The sequence below is a fragment of the Oxyura jamaicensis genome (genome assembly GCF_011077185.1).
Source record: "Oxyura jamaicensis isolate SHBP4307 breed ruddy duck chromosome 13 unlocalized genomic scaffold, BPBGC_Ojam_1.0 oxy13_random_OJ106580, whole genome shotgun sequence".
NCBI lineage: Eukaryota > Metazoa > Chordata > Aves > Anseriformes > Anatidae > Oxyura > Oxyura jamaicensis.
Window position 1 is genome coordinate 46,756 of NW_023304323.1, and position 14,926 is coordinate 61,681.

Below are 14,926 nucleotides of genomic sequence, written 5' to 3' on the forward strand. Positions count from 1 at the left end.
TATAGTTCTGAAGAAAGCATGTGACAGCACCAGGGCTGGAGCCACCACTGCAGTTTCATCAGAGGTTAAGGTACAAGCACCACACACACTTACAACTTTAGCCCTTTCCAAATCAAATGCATGCAAATCACACTATTTTGTTTTGTTTTAGTTTTTTTTTTTTTTTTTTTTTTTTCCCTCTCTTTTCCTCTCTTTTTCACACCAGCCTTTAACCCTTGTGTGCACAGGGGGGACAGGGAGGAAATGCAATTATCTAAAGTGGCCACTGCGCCGTACAACAACCTCAGGCTGCATGGCACTTCTGAGGGATCCTGCAGCAGCCTGCCCAGCTCTGTTTGCTGCTCCTAACGTTACACAGCAGCAGGCATCAGAGCAGCACTGACCCTATGCACATACAGACGGTGCCTCCTCCAACATAGCGCAGGTACGGGAGAGGGAGAGGAACGGAGGCGACAAACACAGCCAGCCTTATTCATGAGGTACCATAAAAACGGTCTTATTTCATCCCAAGCCATTTCACAGTCCCAAATTCTGCAGTGTATTCACAACATGGTGGTTTTGAACCAGAGACGGATGACACTTCTCAAGACTTCTTTTTCAGCCTTACCAGACCCCTTTTGGAATAAGATTCCTAGATTGAAAGGTCAAATGCTGACAGAAAAGCAAAGCAAAGCCACCCTTCAGATGGGTACTGCAGTCACACAAGCTTTCCACTTCATGTTACAGATGCAGACAACTGGCAGGTTATTGCTGGGAAGCAGAGCCAGGAACTTTCACCTGCCTAGAGAGTAATTGGGATGGGGGGAGCTCAGCCTTTCTGAAACACTTTGCAGGGATGACACCTCGCAAAACCAGCCTCCTTTCTCCAGCCAGCATTCCCCCCAATGATAATAAATCCCTCCAAATCAGAAGGCACAAACTGTTTACAAAACCTTCTTGGCCCACTTCTCACCCTTCCTGACCCTTCTTCTGTAATCAGCCTGTCATCGGTTCTTCGTTAGCAGCCCACGTAGGGACGCTGCTTCGCCCCCAGCAAGCTGCCCGCGTCCTGTGCCAGGCTGGAGTGCTGGCGCACGCCAGGAGCAGCGCTGGGACTCCACTGGTCCAGCTGGTGGCAAGACCTGCCTGGTTCTGGCTGGCACATGCACCAGGGGCGAATATGATTTACCAAGCCTTGAGATGTTGTTTTGCACCCCAGCAGCAGGATTAGTGCCGGCTCTCCCCCTTGCACACACGCAGCACGCATACCCCTGCTGTGTGCAATCCCTGAAGCTGAACTGGTGAGAGAGAGAGCAAGGGTTGGGATGAATGTGCTAGCTGCACAATCGGAGCTATTTTGTAATCGGGGGTTATGAAAGTGAAGGGCTGGAGGGATGATATATAACTACACAAAACTTCCCGCTTGCACCAACCCCAGCCATCTGCCTGCGAAACACCCGCTGGGGTGCTCAGCACCAGCCGCAGATCCAGCTGCCGCCCGGCTCGTTGTGTGGTGCCTGCCTTCACCCCCCAAAATGGAAAAGCATGCGATCCCTATAGCCGGCCCGGCTCGCTCTCGTGATGGTGCGGGAGCTGCCAAGGAGCCTTAAGCCGATTTGAACGCCCGGCTCCGTCCAAAAGGGAGACGGAGCCCGGCGTCGCCGCGGTGCGGCGCGAAGCCCCCCCGGTCCCCCAGCCCGCAGCCCGTGGGCGTGCAAGTGCCGCTGCCCATGACTCAGCCCCCGGCCCGGTTCCTGCCTCCCCCGCAGCCCCCCCCAGCACTGGGGGCTGCAGCAGGGCCGGGGGGAGAGGGGCTGCTCCTGCGTGTCCCCCCCCCTCGACACCCCCATCCCCAGGCTCGGGACCATCCCCGTGCGGCCGGGACTTGCAAGCGGGGCCGGGGCTGTAAGCGGGGTGCAGGGGGGCTCACTCCGTGCGACCCCTCCCCAGCAAACCCGACGGAGCCCCGCTGGGGGACCACCTCAGCGTCCTTCCCCCTCATCCCCCTTCCCCTCCCCATCCCCGAATCGCCCCGGCGGAACCCCCGCCCCGCTATGCCCCCCTCCTTTTTGTGCCCCCCTCCCCCCCCACCTGGCTGTCGGCGAGGTAGTTGAAGACGAAGGAGGAGAGCGCCTCGTCGAGCAGGGCGCCGCAGTCCGGCCCCGGCTCCGCCATCTTCCACCGCCGGCAGGGGCTGAGGCGGCTCCGAGCGTGCGGCAGGAGCCGGGCGGCCGCCGGGGCGGAGCCGTTCGCAGCCCCCGCCCGCAGGAGCCGGGGAGAGAGCCGGGGGGGTCCGGGGGTTCGGGGGGAGGGGGACGGGGGAATAGGGGGGGAGGTCGCCTAGCGGCCCCGGAACGGGAGGGTTGAAGGGGGAGCAGCCGCAGCCGCAGCGCTGCCGCCCGCGAGGGGGGGGGCCCCGACGGCGGACATCGGGCCGGGGGGGGAGAGACGCGTGGGGATGGGGACCGCAGGGTGCCAGCTCGGAGAGGTGTCCCGAGGTGCTCGGGGGTAGGACGGGGTTAAGCAGGGAGTCAGGAGCAGCATGGGGGGGGGGGGGGGGGGGGGGGGGCGGGGCCCCCCCGGTTGTCCCCCCCCCCCCCCCCCAAACCCATTCCAGCCAGCATCTCATGTCACGTGCATCATTTTCTGTCTCAGGTTTGGAGGTGTGCAGACGCTAAAAGCCCTCTCAGAAATAATTGATGGCGGGCCCCAAATCTTGTGGATGCTCCATGTGCTTACCCAAAGCAATTACGGGGAGAGAGCAGGGCTTGGCAGCGCGGCCTGGGTTAGCTGATGTATGGCCAGCCAAGTGTACACCTGCAGCCTAATGGGCCCGGACCCTCACATCCCACCAGATGTCTCAGGCGGGCCTGCAGGATCCTAATGTGCCCAAATGGCTGAGGCCAAAGCCATGAGGAGTGACCTAGGTGGAAAGGGATGTGTTGGGCTCTGATGGCTAAACAGAAGGGGGTTTTCCTCCAGCACAAAAGCCTTGCTGCCCATCAGCTTTCTCACCTTGTTCTTATTTCAGAACATTTCCAAACCCTTCAGCTCCCTCTGCTTCAGGACCTGCTGTCAGCACTGTGCAATGCAGCAACACTGGGTTTTCCCAATGACTCCGAGCCCTGTGCCAGAAGATGTCAGCAGACCATGCGTGTTGTTGGTGAGAGATGGGGCAGGGGCAGCTCAGCTGTTGGGGGGTGAGAAAGCAAGGGAGAAGCTGCCTGCAGCTCTTCCTCGAGCTGCCCTGCCTCATCCCTAATTACTGCCACCAGCCAGTGCAACAGTGCCCCAAGGGGCTCTTCAAGCTGCTCACCAGGGGTGAAACTTCACCTTCCCTGGGGAGCTCTGGGCCCCAAAATGCTGCTTCTAGCATGGCTCTGGGCAGCTGGCACGGAGCAGCTGAAGGGCCCGGGGCGAAAGGCTGCTGTGGGCACATGCAGTGCCTTGCAGACCAGGACTAGGATTCCCCATTGATGCTGCTGGTGTTGACCTGAGGTTTGTTCCCCCCAGCCCCTCCTGCAGGTGGTACAAGTGCTGAATGCTGCAGGAAGCTGAGAATGGGGGAATTTGCCTCATCAGGGAGGTGGGGGGAAGCAGGACAGGAAAGCTTTGCAATAAAAGTAGTCTTTCAGGAGGAATTTGGTGAACAAAAAGTGAGGTTCTTGTTCAAGTATCTCGTGATTTCCTTTAAACGAGCTGTACTCAAATGGGAAGTGACCATTTGTGGGAATTACTTGTAAAAGGTTGTTGGATATCAGGCCTCTGCAGCCTTGTGCTTCAGAAACACCTTTTCTCTCCTGGCTGTGCAGGCAAGCACAGTTCTTCCCACAGCACCGGGGAGCATGAGCAAAGCTAAGCCCAGCCTGTGCCGTGCGATTTCTCCTCTGGCCTGGGCTTCTTTCAGGCAGGCTGATGAAACTGGATAGGGACAGGCTGCCCTTGTGCCAAGAGGGGACCAGAGGACAGTGCAGAGGGGGTGAGACGGGGGCACATCGGGGAGGTGGACCTGCTGCTGGATCTGTCCCGGGCTTTTGATGGGATCCTGGAGGACGAAGTACAGTAGCTCACGTGGCTGCAAGGCAGTGTTAACACGCTCCTGCTTCTGCTCTTGACTGCTCTGGACTTTTGCAGAGTCCAAGTGCTTTCCTGTGCCGGCTGGTAGTTTTCACCTACAGAACAGAGATCACAGCACTTCCCTGTGTGCCAGGGCTGCTGGGGTCGGTGGCTGAATAAAGTTTATAAAGGGCTTCAAAAGCTGAAGGAGAGAGGCAAAGGAGGACAAAATGTTACCACTGGTATTGTTCCCACCTCCTTAGGTCAGTCATGTGGTGGGCACAGAAATGCCATGGTGGTGTCGAGCATGTCCTGTCCACAGTACGTCTGTGCAGTGGGGTGAGTGGGATGTTATATTTGCCATGCACGGGCACACTCCTCTTGCTGCACACAGAGTACCTGTGCAGTTTCACTATTAATTGCTCATGAGTTTCCTTCTCAATCAAAACCTGAGTTTTGCAGCAGAAGAGCTGACAGAGCTCAGGGTCCTGCTGTGTCTTGTAATCAGAGGTGTCAGCCACAGATGTGCAGAAGTCAGCCCTCTGCCGGAGCAGATAGGCCTTCCGCTGACTGCTGCGTCCTGCAGCCCAAGCCAGTTCCCCTGACAGAGCTGAGCACCCCTGAGAAATGAGATTTTCCACCCTGTGACATGGTCAGAGCAGCACCTGGGAAAGGACAGCCAAGGGTGCTCTTAGCTGGGAAAGGTGTCTTTGGTCCTTGCACCTCTGATAATCAAAGGCAGCAGAGATTTCCTGATTTACCCCAAAGAAAGGGACACAATCCCATTTGCAAGAGGATGAGCCTCACAACCTTCTGGCAGGGCTGGACGTGCTGACCCTGCCACTGCAGCCGCCCCCCCCCCCCCCCCCCCCTACCCCTCCGGCTGTCCCCTTGTGCTGGTGTCAGCCCAGGGCTGTTCCCTGCACTGAGCCTGGGGACAATATTCCTTAGGCAAAATATTACAAGGCAAAAATCTGCAAATGCCCTTCCAGAGCAGTGCAGAGGGAGCCATGTCATTGGGCTGGCAGTCAGGAGGGGACAAGGGCTGAGCGTGCCCTGCGCCTGCCAAAGGCCAAGTGTGGGAACCGGAGCAGAGCCAATGAGCAGTGCCTGGGCCGGAGACACCCCATGCTGCGCCAGCGCCCGCCTGCGGGCTCAGGTTTCAGCCGCTCCTGTTTGTGGATCTGGAAATACTGTGGGGACTGGGCTGTGCGGGGTGAGGGGCAGCTGCAAATGGGGCTCCTCTGGGCTAGGGCACGTGGCCCGTGGGGGACCTCACCAGCCCCCCACGCGGTGACACCAAAATTAAATGTGGCCCCAAGGGGACCTGCCTAAGGGCTTCTGGCTCGGTGGGCAGGGCTGGGTGGCCGTCCTGGTGGGCTTTGGGGAAGGGGCTCTGCAGTGGGGCAGTGGGGTGAGCTGGGGGCAGCGAGTGGGAGTGCACTCCCTGGGCTCTGCTGCTGCCCTGCCGAGCAGCCAGCTCCATCCACACAGGCTGTGAGTGGCCAGCACTGCTCTTCATGGGGCGGGCAGTGGCTGGTGATGCTGTGCCCCCACATTGCACTGTTTCTTCACTGGGCTCCTTTCCACAAGCTCTGCTGATTTTCCTCCTAAGCCCTGCTGGGCTCCCAGCTTAGCACTGCGCTTCAGCAGGCGGCACTGAGCTCAGGGACCCAGCATGGCTTTTCCTCAGAGCTTTCTGTGTCTGATGGCTCCTGAGCAACCGTGCTCACATTGCATTGGCACAGCTTCATGGCCAGCAAGGATTCACTGCTGCAGAAGTGCAGGGGACAATCCGCATGGCCGCGATGATGGCCCCTTACTGCCTGCAAGCCCCCAGCAACATCAGCGTGGAGCACCGTCAAAGACCTCGCGCAGGCACACAAGGGACTGATGTCCCTCCTGCCCTGTGTCTCTGCGTGCTGCAGCTCTTTCCCTGCAGCAAAGAGAGGAATGGATCTGCTCTGCCTTTGTCGGAGCCTGGCTCCAGTCAGCCTACTTTTGCATCCTGCTCTTCTCCAAACCTGCATCCTTGCACATGGAGCTGAAGTCAGGCTGTTACTGCAGAGGAAACCTACAGAGAGAGAAACGTGGTGGCAGAGGAACAAGAAGGGCTTGAGGATTAGCTGCTGAAACAGATGGGAATTTCCTGGAGCGAGATGCAGAGCCGAGCGGGGCAGGGAAGGCTCCTGTGCGGTCGCTCATGCCGCCCACCAGCTACGTGGGCTGCACAAGGAGACCACGATGCTCATGGCCTCCTCATGGCGGTGCCAGTGACTCACGGCGCTGTGGAAGCAGCACACGCAGCCGGGGCTGAGCCCTGCTCCGGAGCCCTTGACACCATGCACCGAGGATGGGATGGCAGCTAAGTAGGGCCCAGGGCACGCCACTCACCCTTGCCCCGGGGAGGCTGCCCTCATTGCATCCCATGGCAGGGAGCCAGGCCTTCCCCTTGCCTTTTGGGCTGTAGATCACCATGTGTGTCTCCTGCAGCAAGTCGTGGAGCAGTGACACCAGGAATGTTTCCTTGCCAGTGCCAACAGGAGCCGTGCCGTATGGTGTGTGTCCCTCGTGCTTATTGTTTCAATCCAGGCAAACTTCAGCTCTCGCACTGCACTCACAGGATCTGTCATGTCCCATCGAAGTCACCCCACTGTCCCTGCCTCATCTCTGCCTGCTGGGCTGCCCATGGCCCCAGTGGTGCTCTTTGCCCAGCCGCTGCCTGGCAGGTCCCCGTCACCATGCCACCAGCCCTGCTGAGCACCTGCCCCCCTGCCTTCCTCCCCCCCACCTTCCTCCCCTCTGCCTTCCTCCCCCCTGCCTTCCTCCCCGGGGAGCCCTTGGAGGGTGGTGAGGCCAGGGCATGGGCTCAGGAGCCAGGTGTGGAGGCAGCGGGTGCTGATGTGGGCCTGGGGCCCTGCATGGCTGGCCCTCCCGGTACCTCAGCACTAGCTCCAGCCAGCTCTATAAATAAAATCAGGCTGTTTTATCCCACCAAATAAGCTTTCATTGATTTTACCCATTCCTCCTCCTCCTCCCTCTCCTGGTCCCTTTGGTATGTGGAGTCAGCTGTGGAGGAGCTCTGGGAGCAGTCAGGCTGGCGGGGAATATGCCACCCCCCTCCCAGAGATAGCTGCTCTCCCCTGATATTCACTCACACTGCTCAAGAAGCAGCAGCACAGCTCCCTGGTGGAAGTTTGCTGGCTAATGATTTATTCATCTCCTCCTGCCAGTGCCATCACCAGCAGTGAAGGAGCCCCAAGCCCTGCGACACAGGAAGGAGGATGGGGAGCTTGGGGCTCACCATGGCCGAGGGAGCTTGGGGCGAGCTGACACACAGCTCCCTTCTCCAGCTGCTTAGCCTGCGGCTGTGCTGGTGGCTGGGATAAGGGGCCAGCCCTGGGGCTCCACATCCGCACCCCAGCCAGGGTGCAGGCTGGTCCCGGGGCGCTGCCTGCTCCCATGCAAGCGATGCTCAGGCCCCCCGGCTGGGCTGCAAGCTGCTCACTGCGAGCAGTTCCCGTGCACACAGCAGCTCCCTGTGCAGAGCCCGCTAGCAACAGAAATAATGCAGCAAAATTGCAGCTCGCGCTGTCTCCCTGCTGCTTGGAAGTGCCTGGAGAGCTTCAAAGGCCGCAAGATGCTCTCGTTCCCATCCTTTTCCCTGCTGCCTTCACCGCTCGCTGTTTGTGCTTTGGACCCCCCCCCTTTGCAGAAGGGCACAGCGCTTTCTCAGACAAACGGTGACAAATTCAGCGTGGCGAAGGCTGCCTGAATCCTGCAGCGGGAGGTTGGCGGCCGGCGCGCTGCCCGCCCGAGCGGGGCTGTGGGTGACTCATCGCCATGCAGCATGCGATTACAAAGGCGAGTGCAGGCCCCTACTGTTTTGCACAGGTATCTGTGTCAGCTGGGGCTATTTCAATCTCTCCTGCATGCTCTCTTCCTTCATTAGGAAGGTAAGGAATAGAGTCATGTAGCTAATTTGCCTGCCACGGGGACGGGCTCGATATTCCCAGGAGCAAAGAGCCGGGGGTTTGGGTATTGCATCCGAATCCCCCAGTTGCACAACTGGGGGAGGAGGGAGTGGCATGCAATTGCCCACACGTTTTATGCAGTGAAGGGCATGCACACAAACCGAATGGAGGCACCAAGATGCATCGTGACTACACAGCACCATTTCTGTGAACTAAGCAACGGGCGGGGAGAATTTGGGGCTGTTATTATTAGTCATACTAATACATTAAAGAAGGAAGCATCAGGGCTGGGGTGAAGCTGTGTTTGGGAATGGCCTAGCTGGCAAAGCAGGGGGGGCACCAAAATAAATGGAGCAAGACAGAGTGCAGTAGCACGATTTCTCCTCCCTGCCAAAGCAGGGAACTGGGAGCTCCGAGGGGCTGCATGACCCGCAAGCTGACTGCACGCCACCCCCTGTAAAGTCACTAAGCTGAGCGGCGCTCAGAGAGTGAGATCTTTTGATTTCCAGAACGTTTGCCCAAGACTTCACTCATTACTCTTCCTTCTCTTCTCTGCAAGCAGGAAGCGGCGGAAGGCTCAGACTTTGAGTGGTTCTTGGCCGGGCTCCAGGCAAAGGGCTGCAGCCCTCCAGCTGCAAGCAGCACTCCCTGCAGGGCTTTAAGCAACCGGGGTTGTCACAGCAGGGCAGCAGCCACAGCACAGTCCCCTTGGCCACGAGCAGGGGCAGCTCTGTCATTGCACCACTGTTTCGTTCCCCAAAACTTGCCCATGCCAGGAGGTACATGCTGTACCCACCTAAGAAGCCCACCTGCACTGCTGCCTTGCCCAGCCTTCAGCAGCTTTCCCAGGGTGCTGGAGGTTCGCTCAGCTTCACCTGGAGGCTGCAAATGCCCTGAAGACAAGCAGTGTTCATCTCCCTGCTGGGCTCGGGGAGATGGGTGTGGGATCAGGGGCAGAGCCAGGGAGCGCAGGGCAGGGAGGCTGGGGGCACTTTCCTGCAGTGCCTGACCAGCATGGGGCTGGCCTTTTTAAAGCATGACTTTTAATAAAATCCAAGCTAAGCAGCAGCATCGTCAGGGTGATAAAAATAAAAAAGCAGCAGGGGTCACAACCCTCAGCATTCCCTGGGAATGGGGCCTGGCAGCGCTCAGGTTGGGCTCCCAGTCCAGCCTGACAGTGGCATGGGAAGGGGGGGAAATGTCCCGTGTTGGGCAAGGCTCCTCATGCCAGAGAAGGCAAAACCTGACTTTTTTTTTAATGACAGGTGCACTTCTTGCATACAATTGTTATTTTCTAAATGTTTAGTAACTTTAATTTCATTTGTTGCATGCATAAATGAGCAAACAGGACATATACAAATGTTGAAAAGTAAACTAGTTTGTTAAACTTCATTAAAATAAATTATGGAAATACCTAGATTAGAATGGACCGGTATCACATTAGCAACAGTGATAAAAAACGTTTATCCATACAAATCTAGCTCTTTGAGGCATGGCTTTGACAGCATGCGTGGAGTCAATACAGAAATTGTGGCAATTGGTGGCATCTTTGTTTGCCCAGAGCCGTGGTTGGTCACAGGACAGTTTTCCATCCTGGGCTGATGACCAAGCTGAGATCTTCACCTCGAGGTTGTCTCTGGAGGTCTCCTCTCTCTGGCTAGCCCCTGCCAGCCATGTGCACAGCACCAGCTCCCCAGGCCCAGCCCCATGATGGCAGCACACTGGGGGGGGTGCAGAGGAGTGGGAGGCTCCTTGGGAGAGCCCAGCCTGGCTCCCATGTCCCCACGTCCCCATATCCCCATATCCACATGTCCCCATGTCCCCCTGTACCCATGTCCCCACATCCCCACAATGTCCCCACAATGTCCCCACGTCCCCATGGCATTGAGTGTGCCCCCCTGAGGACTACTCGCTGCTCCCTGCAGCAGGGCTGCCACTCTTGGCAGGGCCCTGCAGGGGCAGGGTGCCACTCCAGGGCTCCTTTCAAGCTCCATTTCTCCCTGGATTTTCTGGACCAGCTTTATTTGCAGGCGAGAATCCTGTGATCGGCTGCATTTGAATGCTGCTTCTCCTGGGCACAGCATGGCCATATCTGGGACAGAACAAAACCAGCATTCATGGGTGGTCATTGAAATTCCCAGCAGCTGTCCCATTCCCTCACTGCTCACAGCCACACGGGTGGGTTTGTCCCCGGGCAGCAGACGAGCTACATCTTCAGGGAAGCTCACCTGTGAGCAGCATCCCTCCTGCTCCCTGCTGCAAACAAGAGATCGGGTCTGGGGCTGCCGGCACATTCCCAGCCTTGTTCCTTCCTCGTCATCTTGCCTCGTCCCCCAGGGCTGTGATGTGCTGTGGTGGCAGCCACGGAGTCAGCCCCCAGCACTGTGCCTCCTGCTCTGATGGCACAGCCCCAACCCCAAGCCTGATGCCATGGGGCTTTGGGCCACCAGCAGCCCCAGGACCTGAGCAGCAGCTGAGTGCTGCATTTTCAGATCCCAACGTGGAGGAGGAATGGCTCGCAGGTGGCGTGGTTTGGGTGGGTTTGTCCCTTTGGTCGCACAAAGGTCCCCATCCTCAGCGGGGTGCCATCAGGTGGTGTCCCAGGTGGGGACAGGTAGCTGTGGCACAGAGCTGGTGGGAACACGCTGCCTGCGAGCCCAGCAGAGCTGCTGCTGCAAATGAGTTTAGTGGCCTCAATTTAATTCCCACTTGTACATGTTAAAAAAAAAAAAAAAAAAAAAAAAAAAAAAAAAAAAAAAAAAAAAAAAGGAGGAGGAAGAGGAGTGAACCCTCAGAAGCACATATCCTCACAGCCCAGCCGGGATGGGCATGCACGAGCCATGTGGGAAGCAGAAGTGGGATGTGCCCAGCCCAATGTCACTGTGCTGAGGTGGTGGCACACATGGGTGCTGCAGGGGGCCCAGAGGGACACATCCTGCCCACATCCCAGAGCCCCACACGCAGGGGCTCCATTGCCTGTATTTGAGGTCCTTCACCTGTCCTGCTCTGTGAGTTAATGGTTTGATTTCTGATCTGATGCTCCTGTCCCTGATGACTCAGGCATGAGAACTGCAAGCAGATAAGAGCGCAGAGGCCTGGCCAGAAGGATGCTGGTGGCTGCTCAGCACCAGGAAGCCCCTGGGCCTGGATCCTTCCCAGGGGATTCCAGAGATGCTCCCAGCTGCACAAGTGGCCCCGTGGGCATGGAGAAAGCAGCAGCTCAGGGAGGCGCAAACAGAAGCAGCGGGTGCTGGTAAGATCTTGGCTCTGCCCCGTTATGGCTGTGCCATCACCCTGAGAAGGGCACGGGATGCTTGTGCTCCATGTGAGCTAAATGGGTGGCACGGCAGCACCTGGCCCTAGGGAGCCCAAACAAGACACACGTTTTATTAGGTATGGGGCAGTTTTTTCCTCTTCCCAGTCATTAGCTTCCAAGTTCCTGAGCAGAGCTCTCTGCAGCTGGAGGGATAACATTACAGCTAGTTAAAAAAAAAAAAAAAAAAAAGACAATTTTTTTTTCTCCTTTCCCAAATCCAAGCATATGAGGTGCTAGGTGCAAGCCACAAATAAATCCCATGTACCTTGACCGAGCTGGGAGATAGAAACATGGGAAATGGCTCCTACCTCCACTGCTCCGACCTGGGGCACGCGTCCATCCCTGGGCTTCCTTCTCGTTGGGATGAAGCAGCAGGGGAGTGCTGAGTCTCTGCGTCCACCCAGGAGCAGCTCCATGAGCAGGAATTTATTATTATTATTATTATTATTTTCCCTCAAGGCTTTATTTTCATTGCAGGAAATGATGTGCGGGGTGCTCGTGTGGTGTCCGCTCCCCTGGGACCAGAGGCCGGGTGGGAATCCCTCCCTGGGGCTGCTCCAGGCACTCACTGAGTGGAGTGGCCAGCCTTGAACTATTCCTATCACGTTCCATCTAGAGACAGAAATCTGCCTGCTGGCTTTACAATTAAAATTGAAATAATTTGATTATAGGGCTTCATTAGTAAAAACAAACAGCAGGCAGCCTTCCTTCCCCTCCCTGCGCCCTGCCCATCCTTTCCTCCCCAGGGTGTGTTTTAGGTAAATGCTAGCCAGGATGTGGGCTGAGCACACAGAGGGGATTTGTGTCTGCAGCCTGTGCCCATGGTCAGGAGCAGCTCTCACAGGGCACAATCCCACAAATCACCCCCTTCGGGCAGGGGCACCCCCTGCTCCCCCAGCCCCATTGGGCTTCTGGTTTCCACTTTGACTCGATTTGCTCTGTTTCCTGAATCCCTGCAGTGACTCATCGCTACACTCTCGCTCCAACCTGGATTTCCCTTTGCCTGGATGTATTTTTCCTGGCCGCAGCTGGCTCCTGCCTGAGGGTGAGAGCAGGCTCTGCGGATGCTGCCTGGTGGCACACTGAGGTGTTGGCGTCCCCAGAGCTGCGGCAGTGATGGGGGAAGTAATTCAGTTAACATCCCGACCTTGGGAACAGGCTGTGCAGGCCCCAGGAGGAGGAATGCTAATGAAGGAGTGCTCACAAGTCCTGTGTTCGGTGCTAAAGGGGAGCCAGGGCTGCTGGCAGTGCTGGGTTTGTCTAGCAGCTGGGATGTATTGTGGTGATTCAGCAGCAAGGTGGGAATTACGCCACATTTTTTTTTCCTCGAGGTGCCTGCAGCTAGGAGAAGGCTTTGAAATGGCTCCTGGCACCTCATTGGGGTGGTTGGAGGAGGTGTGTGTACACAGCAGGCAGCCCTGGCTGCCTGTGAAGAGCCCAGAGCCTGTAAAAGGCAGGGTGACATGGCTGTCCTCAGTCAGGAGGGGCAGGGACACAGCTAGGGACGTTCCCCTTGGTGCTGGGATGAGCTTCTCCATCTCCATCTCCCACCATCAGTGTTTGTTCCAGCAGGAAGCTGTGCAGGGGATTCCCCCAGCACTGATGGGAGCAGCCAGCTGAACAGTGCTGCCTTTGCACCCTGGGGGCCACCAGCACCCCAAGGACACCCCAAGAGGCATTTAGGATGCTCTTGCAGCCCCACGTACTGCTGTGACAGCCATGAGCAGCTACCGAAGGGTGCAGGAGTACCTCAGGCTGTGGGGTCTGCCCTTTTATCAGCCTGGCAGCTATCACCAGATGTAGCAGGACCGTGCTCACCCTACACCCCTCACCATGTGCACCAGCCTCTGCTCTCCGGAAAGTCCCAGGAGCTTGCCTGCCAGCATAGTCACCCTGGGGACGGAAGAGTCTGCAGGGACTTGCCGGTGGCTGCCAGGAGGGTGAAGCGCCCACACCAAGGGGCAAGGGAAGTCCAGTTGGGGCGGGGGGGGCAAGGTGCATCACCCCAGGACCCCCGCCAGGGACTCTGTGCCCGGGGACGCTGCGGGGGCACAGCAGGGACAGGGGCGCTTGGTGTGGTGCGGGGCCAGCAAGCTTGACCGGCTACCCATGGTGGGCAGCACTGCCTGGCTGCTCCAGCTGGATCACATCACACTGGGGACAGGCTGGCTTTGTGGTGGCAGAGCCCCGGGGGTGTCCCCCAGCTGATGGCATTTGGCTGAGCTGCAGCAAGGGGAGGTGGCATGGGTTATAGGGTTACGTGAAGGTGCAGGGGGAATGGTGGGGACAGCACCCAGGCTGAGACAGGGCTTTGCCTCCTCCACATCCCAGGATGAGCATGTCCCACCCCAGTTTCCCTTTGGGATGAAATTTTTAACTAGATCAAGGGTTTAACTTTATCAGTGTCTGGAAAACATCACTTTTTTTTTTTTTTTTTTTTTTTCCGCCCCGGGGCAAAATATGTTGGCTGCACAGGGGGGGGGGGGGGGGGAGGGGAGAAGGGGGAGCAAGCTGGGAGCCCCCCGCAGCCCTTGCACATCCTCCCTCCAAAATTGCTGGTTGCACAGATCCAGGCGCACAGACATGGAGCAGCTGGCATGTCCTCTCCCACAGGGGATACGGACTGCCCTCCTGGTGGAAGAAAAGCCACCACAAGACCTCTGTGTCCCCTCCAGGGGACATCCCCCTGCTGGCACTGCAGACCCCAGCAGCCCCCCCAGCCCTGTAGAGCTTTGCACAGCAGCCAGGCCTGGAGCAGGAACACGATGATTTATTATTGCTATTAAGGCCAGTGAATGGTCCCTGCTCATATCCTGGTGGTTCAGCAGCAATCAGTCACCGTGTGGCGGGGGGACAACCCCGCTCTCCTGCAGTGCCAGAGCAAGGCTCCAGCAGGGCTCCAGGCGCCTGGCACAGGGAGCACCACCTCCTGGCATCCCCCAGGGCATCCAGAAGGCAGGCAGGGGGAAAGACAGGGTCCGCAGCCCCCATCCCAGTGCTGTGGCACGGTTTCACGGCCAGCTGAATGCTGGGCGCAATGTCCTGGGAAGGGGCTAAGCAGGAGGCAAGGGTGCACAGCACTGGCTGGAGGGTACCAGCAGGCACAGCACTGCTGTGGGGCTGAGCCGGGCACAGCTTGAGCTGGCAGCTCATCTGGCAGCGCCGTGACAGCAGGGACAGAGGCAGCAGCCAGCTGCTGGCTGGGAAGGAAGGGCCTTAATGATGGTCTGTCTCAGCAAAGGTAGCAGAGCATGAAAGCAATTCCACACTTTATTAGACAATTCAGGTGCTGGCTGTGCAAGGCAGGAGCCAGCAGCGCTGCTTGTGCCTCCCTTCCCACCTCCCAGCCCCAGGGCCGCACTCTGTGGGGCTCAGCCCCCTTCTGGCCCTGCGGGCAGCTTTCCCAGCAGGTCCTGGGGGTCCTGCTTCCCCTGGGCCACCCTGCTCCTGCATCCAGCCCCCCTCCCTGCACACTGCTGCACGTTTCCTTCCCTCCTTGCACCCTGGGGTGTGGGGATTGGTCAGGGTTTGGGAACCCCAGCTTGGGACTTCCACGGATGCTGCTCTCCTCTTTGTGGTGCTGGCTGGACTGGGGTCACAG

General features: G+C 58.0%; 1 protein-coding gene and 1 long non-coding RNA gene across 2 annotated transcripts in view; one reads left to right on the forward strand and one right to left on the reverse strand.

Annotated features, from left to right (window-relative positions):
- LOC118157890 (peroxisome proliferator-activated receptor gamma coactivator 1-beta-like) overlaps positions 1-2,268 on the reverse strand; it is a 44,193-nt gene extending 41,925 nt beyond the window's left edge. The window contains 1 exon segment of the mRNA XM_035312410.1: positions 2,071-2,268. Coding sequence (XP_035168301.1) covers positions 2,071-2,154 — 84 coding nt within the window. The 5' untranslated portion in view covers positions 2,155-2,268.
- A 2,929-nt stretch (positions 2,269-5,197) lies between these two features.
- LOC118157891 lies at positions 5,198-13,928 on the forward strand. Its single transcript, XR_004746738.1, has 4 exons — positions 5,198-5,209; positions 5,446-5,449; positions 7,213-7,224; positions 13,827-13,928. It is a non-coding gene; the product is annotated as an uncharacterized LOC118157891 (long non-coding RNA).
- The last annotated feature ends 998 nt before the right edge of the window (positions 13,929-14,926 follow it).